Consider the following 17,293-nt stretch of genomic DNA (forward strand, 5'->3'; position numbering starts at 1 on the left):
CTCAATGGCAATAGCACCAACTTTGGCATGCTACTCGTCCTACATACTTACACCTAGAAACCCCATTCACACCTATTTAGGTTCATCTTATGGTGGACATGTTTACCTGAAAATGAATCTTTGAAATGTTTCATAGTTTTAGAAATATAGTGCTTTCAAATTTGAGAAATCTATAATGGCGGTCAATGGCAGATTTTGGCACGTCAAAAAGTCACTTTCACCTAGAAACTCCATTCACACTTTGTATAATGCAGCTTACTGTGGAGACACATGCTGGAACTTTTTACTTTAAAATGTTTTGTAGTTTCTGAGTTATTTAACTTAAACGCCCAATGCATTCTCAATGGCAATAGCACAAACTTTGGCATGCTACTAGTCCTACATACTTACACCTAGAAACCCCATTCACACCTATTTAGGTTCATCTTATGGTGGACATGTTTGCCTGAAAAGGAATCTTTTAAATGTTTCATAGTTTTAGAAATATAGTGCTTTCAAATATGAGAAATCTATAATGGGGGTCAATGGCAGATTTTGGCACTTCAAAAAGTCACTTTCACCTAGAAACTCCATTCACACTTTGTATAATGCAGCTTACTGTGGAGACACATGCTGGAACTTTTTACTTTAAAATGTTTTGTAGTTTCTGAGTTATTTAACTTAAACGCCCAATGCATTCTCAATGGCAATAGCACAAACTTTGGCATGCTACTAGTCCTACATACTTACACCTAGAAACCCCATTCACACCTATTTAGGTTCATCTTATGGTGGACATGTTTGCCTGAAAAGGAATCTTTTAAATGTTTTATAGTTTTAGAAATATAGTGCTTTCAAATTTGAGAAATCTATAATGGCGGTCAATGGCAGATTTTGGCACGTCAAAAAGTCACTTTCACCTAGAAACTCCATTCACACTTTGTATAATGCAGCTTACTGTGGAGACACATGCTGGAACTTTTTACTTTAAAATGTTTTGTAGTTTCTGAGTTATTTAACTTAAACGCCCAATGCATTCTCAATGGCAATAGCACAAACTTTGGCATGCTACTAGTCCTACATACTTACACCTAGAAACCCCATTCACACCTATTTAGGTTCATCTTATGGTGGACATGTTTGCCTGAAAAGGAATCTTTTAAATGTTTCATAGTTTTAGAAATATAGTGCTTTCAAATTTGAGAAATCTATAATGGGGGTCAATGGCAGATTTTGGCACTTCAAAAAGTCACTTTCACCTAGAAACTCCATTCACACTTTGTATAATGCAGCTTACTGTGGAGACACATGCTGGAACTTTTTACTTTAAAATGTTTTGTAGTTTCTGAGTTATTTAACTTAAACGCCCAATGCATTCTCAATGGCAATAGCACAAACTTTGGCATGCTACTAGTCCTACATACTTACACCTAGAAACCCCATTCACACCTATTTAGGTTCATCTTATGGTGGACATGTTTGCCTGAAAAGGAATCTTTTAAATGTTTCATAGTTTTAGAAATATAGTGCTTTCAAATTTGAGAAATCTATAATGGGGGTCAATGGCAGATTTTGGCACTTCAAAAAGTCACTTTCACCTAGAAACTCCATTCACACTTTTTATAATTCAGCTTACTGTGGAGACACATGCTGGAACTTTTTACTTTGAAATGTTTTGTAGTTTCTGAGTTATTTAACTTAAACGCCCAATGCATTCTCAATGGCAATAGCACCAACTTTGGCATGCTACTAGTCCTACATACTTACACCTAGAAACCCCATTCACACCTATTTAGGTTCATCTTATGGTGGACATGTTTGCCTGAAAATGAATCTTTGAAATGTTTCATAGTTTTAGAAATATAGTGCTTTCAAATTTGAGAAATCTATAATGGGGGTCAATGGCAGATTTTGGCACGTCAAAAAGTCACTTTCACCTAGAAACTCCATTCACACTTTTTATCATTGAGCTTACTGTTATTTATCAGTAGCCTACCCGACACGTGGTTTGAACCTTCAAGGTATCCTGTGGTGTCGCGTATGACTAGCCCACAGGGCCATTGGTACCAGCCATTACATGCTGCTTTTTTTTTTGGAAATCGGTCTTTAAAGTAAAGACTTGAGTACAACCTACAGATCATGTAGGCAGTGTCCTAACTCCTAACCCACTGCGTTAATTGCTACCTGCCAGAACACAGTCTTCCTTTGCCTTTGAGTAACAACATTGATACGAAAAATTAAAGAAAGAAATAACAGGAGATTTGTATATCGTTTGTTGTGATGTTGTTTATCTAGACGTTCGAATGTTTATGAATCACAATGGAAACAAGCCTCTGGCTTTTCTGTCCTTATCTATTTGGCTTTTTAATAATACACAGCAAGCACAGTGGCTCACTGGGTAAAGAGCCTGGTATGTGTTCCAAAACCTATAGTATGTCGTTTTTTCATGATTTTCATCATTTTTTAAAAACCTTCAAAATCATGAAAAACGACATAGTATGTCTTCTGAAACCATGAACTATAGTATGTCGTTTTTTCATGATTTTCATCATTTTTTTTAAACCTCCAAAATCATGAAAAACGACATACTATAGTATGTCTTCCGAAACCATGAACTATAGTATGTCGTTTTCAAATTTGAGAAATGTATAATGGGGCCCAGCCAATGGCAGGTTATGGCACGTAAAACAAAATCACTTTCACCTAGAAACTCCATTCACACTTTTTATAATTCAGCTTACTGTGAAGACAGTGTGTGTGTGTGTGTGTGTGTGTGTGTGTGTGTGTGTGTGTGTGTGTGTGTGTGTGTGTGTGTGTGTGTGTGTGTGTGTGTGTGTGTGTGTGTGTGTGTGTGTGTGTGTGTTCGTGTGTGCGTGCAGTGCGTGCGTGCGTGCGTGCGTGCGTGCGTGCGTGCGTGCGTGCGTGCGTATGTGTGTGTGTGTGTGTGTGCATGCATGTGTGCGTACATCTGTGCGTGTGTATTCCTTTTCCTTCCCATACAAATTTTCATTAAGATTTGGAGAAAGTATCATGCAGGGAGCATCATTTTTCACTTTCCACCCCAAACTTCACCAAAGCAACAGTGACACACAGTGGTAACAAACTGGAACCACACCGTTGCCAACAGTTTATTAATTTACCTTGTCACCCCGTCATAATCCCCTCCAAATCCAATGATGTGAGCCCCTGCCACCTTCTTTATGTGGTCAAAATGATCTATGGAGACACAAAGCAGTGGATGAGCACGTTTGAAAATGACAAATACTATTATCTAGTTAGAGAAGACTATGGAAGCGTTACTAGGACTGATTTCTGCAATTGATATGTACAGCGCCTTCTCAAAAACATTAAGCAAAAGTTCATTTTCTTCCGTAAGTCTTCAAAAAGTGAAACTTTCATATATTCTCAATTCATTGCGCATAAAGTGAAATATTTTAAACCTTTTTTTAAAACCTTGATGATTATGGCATGCAGCTCATGAAAATCAAAAAATCCTATCTCAAAATATAAGAATATTTTATGAGACCACAAAAATGTTATCAAAGCAAACCTGGGCTTCCTTCCTCAACAGTGACAAAGGCTGAACAAACGGTGCCAACACAAACATTAAATGCCATTTACATAAAGAGACAATATGACGTAATGAGTTACAAAATGATGTAAGTTTTCCCTTCATTGTCAATGGTGTTTATTAAACACATTGAACTAAAGACAAACATTAAACCTGTATATAGGGTTAGAGGGGTTAGCACCCCTCAAAAATATACATTGTGGAAAAATTCATTTCCTCCCCGTAATATAATATATAAATAAATCATAAATTACATGAGCCAACACAGCCATCTACCAGGAGATTTTAGAGCACTTTGTGTTTCTGTATGTTGACAAGCTTTATGGAGATGCTGATTTCCTTTTCCAGCAAGAATTGGCACCTGCCCACAGTGCCAAAACTACTAGCAGGCTAACTGGTGTACTGACCATGGTATTATACTGCATTTGACTGACCAGCCAACTAGCCTGACCTGAACGCCATAAAACACCAGCCCCAAGAAGCAGATGAGCTACAGGCCACCTCAACAGTGCCACAGTCTGATCGCCTCCATGGAGTTAATTACTTGGCCACTAATTACTAATTACTTGACCACTAATTACTCGGCGTAAGTGGTGTGGCCCACACTACTTACGCCAAGTAATTAGTTCAAAGGAGCCCAGACCAAACACCAAATATTGAGTAGCAAAAATTAACAAGATTAAAACAAAAAAAAGGTTTGAAATATTTAGCTTTATGCACAATGAATCTAGAATATATATATAATATTATATACATAATTGGTGTGTGTATATACACACACACACGCACGCACGTGTGTGCACACACGCACGCAGATTCCAGATTAGGCCTTTTCAAAGAAATAGTCTATTCCTCCTTTGTACTTAATGAACCTTTTTATCTGTATTAGTGGTTAAAGGTAAGGATAGCTAATGAGACCTTCAGCAGTGTAATAATTTACCAGCGACATCAGAGAGGGTAGCGGTCTTGCTGCAGGTGACATAGTCATTGTAGAAGTTCACCATGACGATGCCTTTCTTTTCACTCTGCAGAGACATATTTGTGAAAATCCTTTAAATTAATTTAAGCCAATGTCCATGCAACCACTTTTAGATGCTCTGGAGCCTCGCTCCAGTTCCCATGACATGATACTATTAAACCAGACTCATTTAGGGAGATAATGAGTGTTCAAGATCCTTCAAGTTTTTCTACTCAAGCAAATGTAGCATTACCACAATGTAGAAATACTCTGTAAAGCAAAAGTAATGTATTCAGAATTGTACTTGAGTAAAAGTACAAACATATTTGCATCAAAATGCTCAAATCTGTCAGAATTTGTCAAACTTACACACGCAAGTCTGCAACACATTGTGAGCTTGTAGATCAGCTATTTTCGAATAGCCGATGTATAATATAGGATTTAATTAATGTTAATTAATGTTGCGGAGAAAATAATTTGCATACACAACGTCCCCACCACATCAGGACATTGTGGTACTGCAGCTAAAAACTGCTTTAGAACCCAGACAGAAATGACATGGAGTGGTTATATCAGAGTGGCGATTTAGGCTCAAAACATTAGAAATACGTTCGAGGCACATAAACAATATGATATTAAATGTTAAAAACAGATTTAAAATGCATGTTGTAGTTCCTTTAAATAACAGTTGTTGACGGATTGGCCTACTGGCGGTGTGCACAAACATTGATAGATAAAACAGAAAAAAAACACACTTGCACGCACGCACGCACGCACGCACGCACGCACGCATGCATGCACGCACACACACACACACACACACAAACACCTATCAGCTGTCAGAGATAACAAGCAACAGTTGAAGGACGTTCCACATCCAGGTTGAATGGATGTGCACAAGGACAGGGCTCTGAGAGTAGCAATATTGTATTGTGGTGGACATTTTCAGACTTGACTCTCCCTCCCAGATTCTGTGTTATGTAAGATAATATTCTGAAAAGGCTGGATGTTTTCCCAAGGTGAATTCAGTGGCATCAATATTATTCATCTTGAAGCATAATAAGCTCAGTCCGACGTCCATATATCCAATTTGGTTTTACCATGAAGCATTTATTTTTTCACCCTGCACTGCATGTGCATTCAATTGGACTGTATATGTTTATTTCAGCGCAGTCTAGAGACCTCTCCAGTGGTCTTTGAGGTTCTAGGTGGTCCCCAGCTAAATCACTGATCATTAGGACCCAAATGGACCCCTATAGGTCTGTAACAACATGTACAAATAAACCTCACAGGTCCACTCAATACTGCTGCAATCTGGCAGTCAGGTTTATATACCAAACTGGGGGTCTCTGAAATTGTATGAGAACCACTGATTTACACATGCTCACATTACACACGCATTAGTCTCCTCTCACTTTCCCCTCACTTACCACTTTCTTCAGGATATCATCAGGTACATTCCTCTTGTGCGGACAGACAGCATAGGCAGATGAATGGCTGAAGATGACTGGAGCCGTGGACATGTTCAGCACCTGGTTCATCACCTTCACTGTGACATGGGCCAGGTCAATCAGCATCCCAAGGCGGTTCATTTCCTTGACCAGTTGCTATTGTTGTAGGCAAGCAGGGTGACACAGACAGTATATTGTTATTAACCACATGTACCCAACATCCCTAGTCTGGGGGGGGGGGGCACTTGTCGCAAGGGAAAAAGTAGCGGTATCTAGTATAGACACCTAGGGGATACCAGTCAACACAGTATATAGGGATAGTGGATAATTCATAATTCAATAATTCATAGACCATCCTCATTATATGTCTGACTGTGTGATAGTTCATGTATTGGGTCATGATCATCAGTTTAGCCATGTTGAAGGACATTCAGACAGTTTAGCCATGTTGAAGGACATTCAGACAGTTTAGCCATGTTGAAGGACATTCAGACAGTTGGAGACTGAAACTACGGTGCAGTGATTCTAGCTGGAAATTGGTGGAATAAAATAAGGTGGGGTGATACACTTTTAAGCAGGTAATCTACTGTATGTTTTCAATTCGACACCTTGTGAGCTTGTATATGTGCCATTTTTTACAAGTTTTGAGATTTGTTTTAAATGTAATTTATTTTTGGGAACATTTCTAAATTTCAATACAGCAGTGTTGATATGTAATTCCACATTTGAATATTGTTAAAAGCACATATTTTTGAATATAAATATTCAAAAATATGTGCTTTTAACAATATTCAAAAGTATAGTGTTTGTAAAGCAAATTCTCTGGTACATGCTCAAGTACAAATTTGAATGAGCAAAGGCATCTTGTAGTTGAGTAATATTTGAGTAATATTAGAGTATCTATACTTTGACTCAAGTACTGGGGTTGACTACTTTGTCCACCACTGGATATTCTAAGGATATGAAATTAAAGTTCTTTTCCCAACCTTGTTTTAACTAACCTTCCCAAATGGAGACAGTCCATCGTGTTCAGATACCTCTGAACCAGTATCCACAAGCCAGTTATCGGCCCTGAGGGACAGATAGAGATAGATAGATAGATAGATAGATAGATAGATAGATAGATAGATAGATAGATAGATAGATAGATAGATAGATAGATAGATAGATAGATAGATAGATAGATAGATAGATAGATAGATAGATAGATAGATAGATAGATAGATAGATAGATAGATAGAGATAGAATACTTTATTGGCAGTTTAAGAAAATTACAAAAAATTACTGATTTAAAGAAACGCCAAATGGACTTAGACACAAAAAAGGCTTTGCTTGTTTCCATTGTGGTCCACCATGTAACATGAAACTATACACATATAGGACAAGAGGTACCCTAAGAGAAGAGTCCAGAGCATGGGAGATGAGAGGCTATCCAGGGTCGGAAACTAACTACAGTTGGAGGCCATCGATATTGTCCTTTTCTTTTTGCTGAGGTTTGCGTGATCTGCGCAAAAGGACAGTTAACCCATTTTGGGCGGGAACCCCTTTTGGTGTTTTAAACATTATAATTTAGCTATTGAAAAATAGCAGATCTACAAGCTCATAGCGCGCCACCGAGTGGCGCGCTACGAGCTTTGTAGGTCTGCTATTTTTGAAAAATCGTGAAAATATTTATTTCAGAAAACTGGAGGATTTAGAAGGATTTTTTAAAATGTTGAGGTCAGGCCTAAATGGGTCAAATGATAAGGGACAATATCTTTGGCACCCAACTGTATGACCAGTTAGTGTGAAGATGGAGCCATGATTTAAAGTCTTTCCTACAGTAAATCTCGCAAGAGAATTTAACTATTTCAGGGCTGGAGGGGGTGCATTCCACAGAGTAGTGGCTGCATAGTAAAATGCATTTTACTGGGGGGAACTAGATCATATGAACTTCCTCTGGTTGAGTGAGCTTCCCTCACTCTGGGCAGGTAACCCAGCAGGTACTTATAGGAACAGAGGCATCTAGGATCTTGAAGACCAGACACAATGAGAGCTGAGATACTCTCTCCTCCGCTCTTAGCCATCCCAGGCTACTAAAGTGGGCAGAGGTAAGATGAGACCTGGGGTTCAATTTTAATAGTAACCTCACAAGCTTGTTTTGGGAGGTCTGCAGCTTAGTTTTCAATGGCTTAGAGATACCTCTGTACCATGAAGTACAAGCATAGTCAAAGTGGCACTGGATGAGGGCACAGGCCAAGGTCCTCATAGCACTGCTGTTGACATAAGGGGATATCCTGCCCCAAAAACGAGTTCTCTGGTTGACCTATAGAGATCACTTTCATTGCCATTTTTTCACCCGTGAGTTTGTTATCCAAGATACAACCCAAGTAAGTGACCTCTTCCTAATTTGTCACTACATTCACACCCACTCTAACCGTGAAACTCAGGGACTTGTTGTGGTTTAGACTTGAGCCAAACAGGATAGATTCCGTTAAAATGCAGCCATGCAGATGAATCTAACTTTTGACTCAAAAGTTGGTAGTGATGTTGCACATTGTTGCAGGGTTGTTGTTTTGGCATGTTGGTTAGCTACTCCAGGTGTTAGGTACTTCCACACGATTTGACTACAAATCATAATAATCTCAGCAGGAATCCGGCCTGCACACTCACACACAACAAAAGAGGCACAGTTTGACCAGCCACTCAAAAGTGCACACAGACATGGCCCGAGGCTGAGTGCGTGTGTGTTTGTGCGCGTGCATGTGAGAGAGAGTGATAGATATTGCTTTGTCCTACCATGGTGTGTTACAGGAGTGTGTGAGGGTGAGGTAGCGGACTCCCAGGTGGTACATGACACGCAGGGTGCCCAGGCTGCTGTCCAGAGAGTGACCTCCTTCCACTCCTATCAGACTGGCTGTCTTGTTTTGACGGAAGGCCTCCCTGATGTCTGTGGAGGAGTACAGACACCAAAGCAACCATACAGGTACATGAAGCAGCTGGCTGGGGAACTGAGATCAAAGTAGCATTAGCACTAAACAGTGGTGGATAGCAAAAGTACAATTACTTGAGTACTGTACATAAGTAGAGTATCTGTACTTTGCTTGAGTGTTTGCATTTTTGGATACTTTCTGTGACTTTCACGCTGAGCGGCTGCTACATTTCAAAGACAAAATGTAATTTGACATTTCCAAGAAGGGAAAAGGTACATTATGAATGAACCAGTTAATCTGTATTTAAAATATAGTGAAATAGCAGTAGAAATCTACAAACTACAAGCAATAGAAATCTACAAGCTCAGAACGCATTGTGATGGGACACATTTGTGAGCTTGTAGATTTCTGGGATAAGTACTGGAGTACTCCTGTATTTTAACTCAAGTACAAATTTGACAGAGCCGCTTTCACTTTCACCAATAAGTGTGTCCATCACTGGCAGTCTCACCTTGGCTGCTAGTGGCAAACATGAATGTCTCCGGGTATTTATGACACATCCTGTGGACAACATCGATCTGTTCCAGAGTCTGCCTGACAGCGTCTTTATACTGGGAGTCACATGGGACATAGGCAGACCAGAACTAAAAGAGGACACAAGGCAATACAATATTTAGTATGTCTCTCAAGCCAGACACACTCTTCCACTGTCTTCACCTTGCAAAAGTTGCGACAGGAAGCAGTAAACTAGTTTGTCATTTGTCATCTGTTCATGGAAATATATTTAAAAATATACATCCACTTTATTTTTAAAATAATTTTCAGCACTTCTGATGTATAGACTTTTTGGCACAACCATTTGAAAATCGAGTGAGCACTCTGTCTCGAGAGAGTAGTATCTTCAGAATGAGCAGAGGTTAAGCATGTACATTTGTAATAATACAATACACAGTAAAACCCTGCATTTATTTAAGAGTGTACAAATGTAACCAAGTGGACCTGTGAGGGTCCATCTATGAAGATGACATGAGACCATCACATAGGTTCTCCCATAGAACCACACGAGCACACGAAACGGCAAGAGAAAGAGAATGGACGTAATCACATTTTCATTATCATCTCTTCGACTCCTCCGTGCAACTTCTACTATCAAACTCTACAAGGTAAGACTTTACATTTGTTTCACGGAGTGATGGCAACAACAACAAACAAATGTGTGCACGCATGTTGAACGTATGTGGAATCCTCCCGGATGTTTCCACTGGAGACTGGGGAATGTCCGGGAGGAATAAGGCAGGCATAGACATCAAAAAGGGAAAAAACCTTCCAAGGAAGGGACTGCACACTCCAGGGAACTTGCACACTCCACGGCGAAACGTTGTGCTAATAAATAAGTTGATGCAGTAAGTTGTCCTTCTTTGTTCCCTGGAGTGTGCAGTCCCTTCCTTGGAAGGTTTTTCCCTTTTTGATATATATATATATATAGAGGCAGAGTAGTTCCGGAGCAATGGATTGTGTGGCCTTGCTCATTCCCTGATGGACTGATCGAGGGTAGCTACTGGGACGTAAATCGGGATTTGATCGCACAGGTCCTGGGCCTGGTGAGAACAGGAGTGGACCTGGTGAGACGTAGGAGGGGCCCTGGCACGGGCGATCATCTTTTAGGGAACTGTGTTGCTGTCGGACAGATTAATATATAACTAGCATGACGATCATCTTTTAGGGAACTGTTGCTGTCGGACAAATTATCTTTTAGGGAACTGTGTTGCTGTCGGTTAATGCTGTTTATTGCATAAACAATATAAAAGCGTAATTATCAAGAGGACAAAGAACACTGTACTTAAATCATCTGCAATAAAAATCCTTTGACTGCTGATATTCACAGTTTGACGTAAGACAGTCAATAAACAATAACAATTACTTGATTACAGTATTCCATAATAAATTTGTTTTGGCCTTGCATGGTACTGTAGCATGAACTTTATGCACCTCTGAGGCACTGGACAGACTCAATCAAATCAATCAAATGTTATGGAGAATATTTTTTATATATTTTTAGCCAATATAAAAGAATACCACAAAATATCAATACCATATATCATTTCTGATTGGGTGTGCAGCATTTTTAGAGAAATTTAGAGCATCTGAGCTCTGTTTACCATCAGTGCTGTTAACCGACAGGGTGCTGATGGAAATTGGGTTACTGTTGGTTAAAGAAGGAGAAGACAGATAGATAATCTGATATGATGATCACATAGTTTTCTATGCATTTCGGGGGGTTATTACGCTATGCGGCGCGTGCAGGGATGCCCACCCTAGTGGGCCAGGCTACAACCGGCCCTGGTAGGTAGTAATTTAGGTACTATAATAAGGATTTGTTCATGGTGAGGTGGGAGTGCTGGGGGACTAAACTCTATGGACTAAATTAGTATGGCACATAATAATGTCCGTCCTTTGATTATTAAAACAAAATCAAATTTAGCTTGATTTTACGTTAAATAAGTTAATGTCCACGGAATAATAATAATAATAATAATGAATTGCATTTTTATAGCGCTTTTCCAAGTGCTCAAAGCGCTTTACAATGGTTCATTCATTCATACATTGGGAGGTGAAGCGGCGAACAGTCGACGCCAGCGTCCTCACTTCCCACATTCACACACCAATGGTGGCGAGCTTGCACCGACCGACTCATTGGAGGCAATGTAGGGTTCAGTGTCTTGCCCAAGGACACTTCGACATGTGGACAGGAGGAGCCAGGGTTCGAACCGCCGACCCAGGGATCATTGGACGACCTGCTCTACCTCCTGAGCCACAGCCGCTCAGGAGAGCAATCAAGGGTTGTTCTCCACTGAATTAGGAATGTTCTCTGCGGAATCAAGACTTTTTCTCTGGAGATCGTCTGATCCCGCAATTTTGACAAGATTGGCGACGCATGGTGCTAGGGGTGAGGGCCGCGTAGCGGCCCGAACCACAAGTTTGGTTACATTTGAACACTCCCAGTTACAAATGTATAAATGAACACCAAGGATTTTACAGTGATAAGCTTTATTTGCTAGTTTTGTAAATGTTATGTCATGCTTGGTCATATAGTAATAGGGCACAGCTTTCCCAATAACCAAAATGTTGTCAGATCACAGAACGCCTGGATGAATGGGGCCAAGAAAGATACATTCATTCAGATCAGATGACAAGGGAGTGTACTGTCATGGTAATTCCACTGCATGCTTCTAATATTTGTCATGAACAGTGAGAGTAATCACAATCACAGATTAATATACAAATCTGGTTTCATGTTTGCAAGAATTGGAGAGCATGTCTTGACGCCTCTGATTGTCTCACATTGGAAAGTGACATACTTTATTAGATGTAGTCTCACATAGCCACTTAAGAGATCTCTACACATCTGGTGACATCTAATTTCAATATAGGGGCTAAACCTGGGTGGAATAATTGCAGGACCAATGCAAAGACTGGTCCTTCATAGTGGGATGGTATCCAGGATTGGATTTATAAGGCAGCAGTGGGCTTGTTAGCACTGGTTGTCTCTGCACTTCAACCCCATAAATTGGATTTTGATTGGTAAGTGGATTTCTCTGATCGTCTGGCTACACGAGTATATTAGACGGGCTGGGCTACGTTGCCTTTCACAAACACCTTCTTCATCCTGTCATCCTGTCTGCTGAATGCCTGAATTGTAAATTGTTATAATAGAGGGTATGCGAGTGACATCGTCGTACCTGGAAGTTATGCGGGAACGCTGACTGAGTGGCAAAAAACTACTTTCTGGCCTTGACAGCCCATTCATGCAAACAGAAAAGTCCTGTCTAACATTGCAGCTGAACGAAAAGCTTGAATTATCCTCTTTCTATCTGCAAAGTCTTTGTTTCATGAAAATCCACCATAGAAACGTTATGAGCTACTTTCTGTCAAGAAATGCCCTGCAATTGATTATTTTTCAGAGTGTCAGAGTTTGGAAGTGCTTGTTTTCAATAACACAACATTTTGCTGCCTCCTGCATTATGTGACATTTAGAAACAGGTGGTACGCAGGGTGGTTGAGTGATTTCCAACGAGAGCTTCCAAACTCCAACACTTCATGCTGCTCAATGTTTTGCCACTCAGTCTAGATGAGGGGGGCGTGTCCTGATGGGAAAATCATGCATGTGCATACTCTCTATAGAGGGTATGCGCATGCTTAAAATGAATGGCACATCGAGTGGCAAATCGAGTGGCAAAGCAACATGCAAAGTGAGTTTAACATTGTTTAATGTTGTTTAATGCAATCAGATAGGACTTTTCTGTTTGGATGCATGGGTTGTCAAGGCAGAAAGTCGTTTTTGCCACTCAGTAGGCATTCCTGCATAACTTCCGGGTTTGATGATGATGTCACGCGCATACTCTATTGGCGAGAGAAGATGTTATTAAAGGGCTCATGAGATTATCCGGGACAGTACACACCCCAGTCCATGGACATTGTGATCTCTTGCATTCTGGCAAGTGTTATAGGAGGATGTACTGACCACACCTCCAGACTAGGGAATAATTTATTTCCCCCGGGTAGTCTACTGCTATCCCCCCCCCCCCCCCCCCCCACTCTCGCATGTGTGCGTCACTCAGCAATAACGTGAAACAGAACACAAACAAAGATGAGTAGGATACAATTTGTTTTATAACCATAAGGCTATATGGTTATAAAACAAATATAACCAGCACACAGCGTCTCTCTCTCTCTCTTTAAGCTATGGTATATGGCCAGATTTGTTAGATAGATTCTCTAGTCTGACTGGCTGTTGGTAAGCACCGTAAAGCACTGCTCATTCTAAGCTCTTTCAGCTTTGAAAATAACTCAACTCAGACAAGATAAACGTATTGGGGTACCTTTAGATGAAAAAGGACAAATCATACAGACCGTATATCACAATATAACATTCTACCTCGGCATACTGCGTCTACTGTGCATGTGTGTGTGCATGCATGCATGTGTGTGTGTGTGTGTGTGTGTGTGTGTGTGTGTGTGTGTGTGTGTGTGTGTGTGTGTGTGTGTGTGTGTGTGTGTGTGTGTGTGTGTGTGTGTGCGCGCGTGTGTGTACGTGCATGCGTACCTGTGCCCCCAGCCGCCCCTCCTTGATCTTGGGAATGTTAGTGTGTGTATTGTTGATTGTGTTCAGATCCACTTTGTTCAGCTGGTTATTGAACTGCTTCCTTAACTGCCAAGGCAGGTCATTATGGCTGAACAATCAGAAGGCAAAGGGCACACACAGATACATTATGCATTGTAGAGCTCATCTCCTTTACAGGCTCATCATAAGATAAACACATATGACTAGGGGGAAGATTTCTCACATTCTGCCTGGTCAGCGCGGCAAATGACTTCAAGCTGTTGCTTTTATTGCGGAATGTGACTGTTTACTGGCTGCTGCTTAGTGCACACAGCACACTGTTGGAATCATGCTGAAACCTCTTAACTTTTTATGTTGTTTCGTAAATGAATGTCTTACTTCGTCATATTACAGCGTCACACAAAAGTAGCAAAGATCAAAATGTGTCAAGATTGTAGATCTGCTATATTTTGGCTACTTTTTCATTTGAATCCTGAAAATGATCAGTTTTGGACATATGAGGTTTCCACCCGACAGCAACGACATGCACTGTAACTTAACATTGTGCATGAGGTACAAAATGACAGTAGACTGAAAAACAGCTAAAATGTCTTGATTACCGGTAAATTGTTTACCCAAAAGGGTAATTTCCTCTAGCATCAGTCTTAGCCACTTGAATCATAGTGTCGCTATACAACATGAACATTTGGCAAACATAGCAGATCTACAAGATCACAAAGTATATAAATATTTGTTGTAGAAAGAAGGAAGGAGGGGGCCTAGTATAGACCCCTTGGGCTCTCCGGGCAAACTCAGCATAAAAGGGTTTAAGTTGTTTGGAGTCACTTACCCATCGATGAGTGGCGTCTCAGACATGAGCTGTAGAGCCCTGGTCATGTATGTGTCCTCGGCTGAGAGCTGTGGGAGGATGCATGATATGACACACAACACCCTATACACATGTACAACTCCTGGCAACATTTCTCGCTCCTTACTAGTGCACCCTTAATGAAGATACTTTCCTCTCCACTCCTTGACCACTGGTACAATTCCGACAAAAGCACAGGCAACGCTATGTGACCTTGACTTGACCTCTAACCTCTAAGGTATCTGGAGAAACTTTTCTGCAACTGCCTCAAAGTTGTGGCTGCTCCCTCTGCACCGTTGACTGTCTGTTGCAACCTTTTACAAATGTTTGTATTCTCCCTGAATTCCTCTCTGTCTCCTCTTCCAGAACTCTTGTGGGTTTTAGCTGGAGTCTATATTTGCCCATTGCTCCTCCTCCCTTATCACTCTTTATATATTTTCCAGTCATAAATCTGGTAGTTTATGCTGTAACTAACATGTGGGTTAATGTGTAAAGTTCCTGATTTGCTAAGCAGACCCATAGTCCTTATAAACAAAGTAGACTCAAGATTTGATGTGTCATTCCTGTGGTCTCATCACACTGCCTACAAGCTTGTCTTCCCAAATTCCGGTTCGCTTTTGCTGTCAAGGCTCCTCAGCTTTTATTGCCTGAGCTTCTCAAACTATAGTAAACACAGTACTATCTTTTAAAGGACCACTTCACCACTTTTCAACATCTCTTCATATAATTGGTCCTCACTAATGTTCATGATAAAACACCACCATTTTTTTCCTACTCAGTCTGTGATTCATAGGAGGGCTTTGGGCAGTTCGGACACCCGTCCACCAGTGACATCATTAGGCAGATTTTTTTTTAAATATATTTAGATTTGTATTATCGTGAGAACGATGGCTTCAACTTTTGCATTGCAACTTTTCAGGAAAAGAAAGCCTGCCATTTCTATTAGCTTGGATTCACCATCGATGATGTCACTGGTGGACGGGTTTCTGAACTGCCCACATCCTTCCTATGAGACACAGACTGAGTAGGAAAAAATGGTGGTATTTTATCATGAACATTAGTTAGGACCAATTATAGGAAGAGAAGTTGAAAAGTGGTGAAGTGGTCCTTTAAATCTCTTCACTTTTATAAAGACTTTAATCCCTTCGCCGCTTCCTCTCCTTGTTTTATTATTTACAATATGTCCTTTCTTTTGTTTCCTCTTGGCCATATTGTTTTATTATTTACAATATGTCCTTTATTTTGTTTCCTCTTGGCCAGATTAATATATTTTATGACATATCTTCTTTGTAGTTGTATTGTGTCTTTTAATCTGTTCTGTGTAAAGTACTTTGTCATAATTATCATCACCTCTGCCAAAAGAGTTATCTAAAGCCCTATAACCACACCAAAGGGTCACTATGCAACTCATTGGGTCCAAACGGTTGCAAGGAGTTAACGCTAAAACCGTCTCGACCCTTGGGTGTGGTTTGGGCCATTGAATTCCATGTGTTGAATCAGTAGGGTCAGGATCCGACAGGAAGGGCAGTAGGGTTAACATGGGTCAACGTGGGTCAACGTGCAACAAGACATATCACACTGCAGGGACAACGCTAAAACCGTCTTGAGACTCTTGACCCTTTGGTGTGGTTAGGGCTTTAGAGATATCTCTAAAAGTTATGAACAGATTGGCACAACATTTAGTGCCAGAACTGCTTATAGGGGCTAAACTAAATTGAAACATTACATCACAGAACTTTGCGAAAACGTTTGTCATGGTTATAGGAAGATGAAACATGATTGTCCAAAAGGGGGTGGGTGTGGCACTGGTAGTGGCCCATCACAAAAAGGTGCATAACTTCTGAAAGGATTCATGCAACACCATGGAACTTTGAGTTCTAGATTTATAGGAAGGTTTAGATTGTCAACAAAGAACAGTTAACCTTTTCACTTCAACTGACAGTGGACCTCCCGGACCTCGCTATCTCCAAGGGCTTTTGGGGTATCATTGAACTTACATAGCCGTTCGTTCAGCTGGGCCATGGCCAGTTAATCAATGATCATTTATTATGCTGTAATACTATACAAGTTACAACTTATGTAGTATTTTAAACCATGATGAAATACTGATTTATTGCAAAATCACACCTGTGTGAATTGAGTGGTGCAATTCTGTGTGGGGGTCCCCGGGGGGTCCCCGGAACTTCCAGACCCACAGGAACGCGCCCAGGGTGCCGGCCCGGTTTCGGCGAGCTGCCCCGTGTCCAAAACTATTGAGAAATGACAGAGTTACCGTGTGGTAAGCAGCTACAACACTCTCTCTCAGTGTGGTATTCTCTCTCCCTCCTTCCCTCCCTGTCTGTCGCATGCACGCACGCTCCACATTGTAATTAGCAGGCAACAATGCAACGCTCTCTCTCTGTGTTTCTAGCTCAACAGCGCCACTTTTGCACCTGTTGGTACCCTAAACAGA

At 40.7% G+C, this 17,293-nt stretch overlaps 1 protein-coding gene across 2 annotated transcripts in view; it reads right to left on the bottom strand.

Moving 5' to 3' along the window:
* dpep1 (dipeptidase 1) overlaps positions 1–15,173 on the bottom strand; it is a 56,783-nt gene extending 41,610 nt beyond the window's left edge. For both annotated transcript variants that reach the window (XM_079497843.1, XM_079497844.1), the window contains exons 1-8: positions 14,824–15,173; positions 13,977–14,103; positions 9,384–9,516; positions 8,739–8,889; positions 6,961–7,030; positions 5,939–6,115; positions 4,491–4,575; positions 3,120–3,195 (exon numbers count right to left, since the gene is read on the bottom strand). In XM_079497843.1, coding sequence (XP_079353969.1) covers positions 3,120–3,195; positions 4,491–4,575; positions 5,939–6,115; positions 6,961–7,030; positions 8,739–8,889; positions 9,384–9,516; positions 13,977–14,103; positions 14,824–14,954 — 950 coding nt within the window. In that variant the 5' untranslated portion in view covers positions 14,955–15,173. The remainder of the gene's footprint in view (positions 1–3,119; positions 3,196–4,490; positions 4,576–5,938; positions 6,116–6,960; positions 7,031–8,738; positions 8,890–9,383; positions 9,517–13,976; positions 14,104–14,823) is intronic.
* Between the last annotated feature and the right edge of the window lie 2,120 nt (positions 15,174–17,293).

This window comes from Electrona antarctica, assembly GCF_951216825.1.
Source record: "Electrona antarctica genome assembly, chromosome: 3".
In the NCBI taxonomy this organism is placed as follows: Eukaryota; Metazoa; Chordata; class Actinopteri; order Myctophiformes; family Myctophidae; genus Electrona; species Electrona antarctica.